This window comes from Melampsora larici-populina (assembly GCF_000204055.1).
Source record: "Melampsora larici-populina 98AG31 unplaced genomic scaffold MELLAscaffold_43, whole genome shotgun sequence".
Classification (NCBI taxonomy): domain Eukaryota; kingdom Fungi; phylum Basidiomycota; class Pucciniomycetes; order Pucciniales; family Melampsoraceae; genus Melampsora; species Melampsora laricis-populina.
In genome coordinates, this window is record NW_006768807.1 from 206,645 (window position 1) to 210,127 (window position 3,483).

Consider the following 3,483-nt stretch of genomic DNA (forward strand, 5'->3'; position numbering starts at 1 on the left):
ACCAATGCACCCAAAATGACTTTTTCGGACCGGATTTTAAAAAAGTTATGAGTATTTTTATAAATCAAAAGTTTCTCTCACACACTAATGAGCCAAATCTCACTGCTTGTTCCAGGTTGTAATTGGATGATTGTGAAGGTTTATTGTTAGTACACTTATCAATACGGACTGTAAAAATATGGAAAAATATGGAGAGTGAAGCTCTCACCGCAGGGAACAAGATGCATATTTTTATTTATTTTTTGCCCTTCTCCTGGCCTCTCAATATTTTTGTGTATCAATAATTTAATTTTCTGCCCAGAAAATATTATCTTTCTTGTAGTGATAAAGAATCTCAAGGCTTTATTAATTGAAGGAACCCTAATGAGAACTATCACCAACGATTCAGCATCTTTATCTGCTGTCTTACAAAATAGTCCTTCTCTAGAGTCTTTTTCATTAAGATTGACTAACTTGGCACGCTTGAACTTAGCACCCGGGTCATTACCAAGCCTATCTCATCTCTGGATTACGTGCCATGAAAAAAACTTAGATGCAGTTAGTCACTTTTGTCGAAACAGTCATTGCAAAATCAAGCTCCTCGAATTTACACCTTCACATCGTCCTCAGAACTCTGCAAAGTTAATCGTATCATTACACAAATCGCTAGAAGGATTGACAGTCAGGACAATTCCAGATGATCTCCCTCGTTCACTCCAAATGGACACCTTTCCAAAACTTTGAGTCGTACAATGCAGACATGTTAATACATTCCGCGACCGACCAATTTGGTTTGAATGGACACTTCTGCATACGATCGAAGTCTTCATTACGAACTACCACAGCAACAAAGCTTACTGGGAGGCCGTTTTAAACTCAGCTGGTGGACCTCATTTAAAAGAAGCCATCAATTTGAAAACCTTCATTCTCATAACGGGCGATGGTGACCCAATTAAGGACCCTGAGGTAGCCAAGGTGTTCGAAGCTCATGGTATAAGTTGCCATTTTAGATCAGAAATAAGCCACACTGACATATTGGTAAGTACGATTGAGTATATTTGAATTGATTATAAAGGAGTTAACTAACTTACTTCAACTCCGAACAGGCTTTTATGAAGAACTAGGTAAAATCAAAGGTTGTGGGCAGGGGAGTTTGGGTAATTCCTGTAAGCACGTAAATTTGCTCATGTACTAATTCGAGACATAAACTGACATAGAGTAATTCAAAAGACCAGGTAATAATAAATCTGCTTTAGCGCAAAGTTCGAATTGAATGAATAAAGATAGATATGAGCTATTCAATTTGTTTCAGCTATAGTTTTTTGGTATTTGTTAAATCAGTTCAGAATCAATAGAAGAGATGTTGTTAGTACTAAGTAGTAAAAGTTGTTGTATAACTTCCCAATTGTGTAGTAACCTTTAGTAATGAGTTCACTGATTTTTGAAGTAATAAAAAGTACCAGTGCAAGAGCATTGATGATGAGTAACAATACTAAAGATATTAAAACACTAAATCACAATAGCTTACACAATTCAAAGTTTTGTACACGGCTGAACAGCATAAATGTGAGCACAGTGCATACTAAGATTTGATCCACCTAAAAGTAGTTAATATTTTGAATCAACTAAGAGTTAAGAGTGCGGCGCCCGCCGCCCAATCTGGCTAGTGATCAATAAATCTGCACCTCTCAACCATATCTTTGACTGCAAGCCGTTGTTCATCTAAATTTATGCGCAATGTGATGAATGATCCATTGATGAGATATGTGGACCATGAATCATTACTGGTGTTAGACCAAAGACTGAGCTTTCTTGGTATCTTCACATCTCTTGGGTGACTTTGTTTCTTCAAAGAGCTTGGACGTCCACAGAGAAATCTTGAGTGATATTTCAGCTAGTTTCAGCTGCAACTCAAACTAAACATGCTCATACATTATATAGCTCTTTACTTTATCACAAAACTAACAATCATTTGGAGATGAACAGGCAAATAAATACCATTGGGCGCTTCAATCATGATGATTTTTACTGTATAATCGCTACAGAGAGTTGCTCAGGATCAAGGGATGTCCTTGTTGTGTATCTCACTAATCCAAAGGCCACACTGCGACGGCTTACCTCAATGAGGAGACTGTTTCATATGATCACTGAAGTGGAGTTTGACATGAATATGGTCTGAAAATCTACCCTATTCCCTTCACGATTTATATGTGGCTGGTCATAGGCCTCAAAGCAAGATTCGACCAATTCTCAATCTGATAGCTTTCCAAGACTACTCAAAACTGATAAATGTCTTCAATGCTGGATCGCAGCGCAGGAGAAAACGCGCAGCGCGGAGCGCTGCCTCGAAACCACCCGGGGCAAAAAAAACCCGCGCAGCGCCTCTTGCTCGGGTTTCCAGGGCCTTTTTTTTTGAGCTACGTTTCCCGTTGCCGGTCCCGGGTCAGCCAAGCATACCACTACTATGCCCTTGCTCCCTGCCCTAATACCACTGCCACCTCTTGCCATCTGCCACCACATCCACTACCATCTCCAAATACACCATCCACCATCCTACTCATTAAAGCCACCATCAATCCATCAATCCCAAGATCTCAAGTTCATCCAATATCAAAGTTTTATCAAAACATCGATTTCCAATTACAATTTCCGTAAGCCCGTGGACACATGGTCCAAACATCTTCAAAACCTCCATTATAGGTCAAAAGGTTTGTATTCCCATTCATCATCCCCTTCATCGACTAGTTGTTGACCAATTGTTTTTTATCAATCTCCTTCTATTATAGATATATCTCCTGCAAGTTCTATCTACTATCTCGATTCATCGCCTTCTATTTACTATCTCAATTCATCTCCTTCAATTTCTATTTACTATCTCGATCCATCTCCTTCAAGTTCTATCTACTATCTCAACCCATCTTCTATCTACTATCTCGATCCATCTATCAATTTCATCTCAATCATTTATACCTTTTATTTGAAACATCCAACATGTTAAACAAACAACCAACTCTTGAGTTGTTCTTAACTTCTGGATACGAAACAGACAACACATCTGCTCCTCCTTGTCGCTCATCACGCACAGTCACCCCAGCGAGACAAGCCCCTGGGATGATCACCCCTAGTTCCGACTCTTGACGCGCCCTAGAAGACATCAATGGAGGTGTCAGGGATGTACAGGATGGCCATGTGCATCGTCACTGTGAAGGATCAGCTTCTTTACCTGGAATTGATATCAATCACGATTGTGAACCAATCCGTGGTCAATCAAAGATGGTATCACAATCATCTTCCACTGTAAGTGACTCTTAGTCTTGTTTTTGTGCTCATCTCAACTCACCTATTATATTATTTTTATTATATTATTTATCTCTTACAGGCCCCCAGTACTGGTACCTCTACTTCTACTCGAGGACGTCCTGGCTTTGCACGAGTTCCTGCAATTTGAAACCCTGTGAACAATGTGGTCCGGTCAACCAGGGAATCTTCAAGGGCCCTGTTGAT

General features: G+C 39.7%; 1 protein-coding gene across 1 annotated transcript in view; it reads left to right on the forward strand.

Annotated features, from left to right (window-relative positions):
• The window catches only part of MELLADRAFT_110287 (uncharacterized protein), a gene marked incomplete at both ends in the record, with an annotated part of 2,231 nt that extends 1,128 nt beyond the window's left edge, over positions 1-1,103 (forward strand). The window contains 2 exons of the mRNA XM_007414383.1: positions 825-1,017; positions 1,086-1,103. Coding sequence (XP_007414445.1) covers positions 825-1,017; positions 1,086-1,103 — 211 coding nt within the window. The remainder of the gene's footprint in view (positions 1-824; positions 1,018-1,085) is intronic.
• Positions 1,104-3,483: the final 2,380 nt, after the last annotated feature.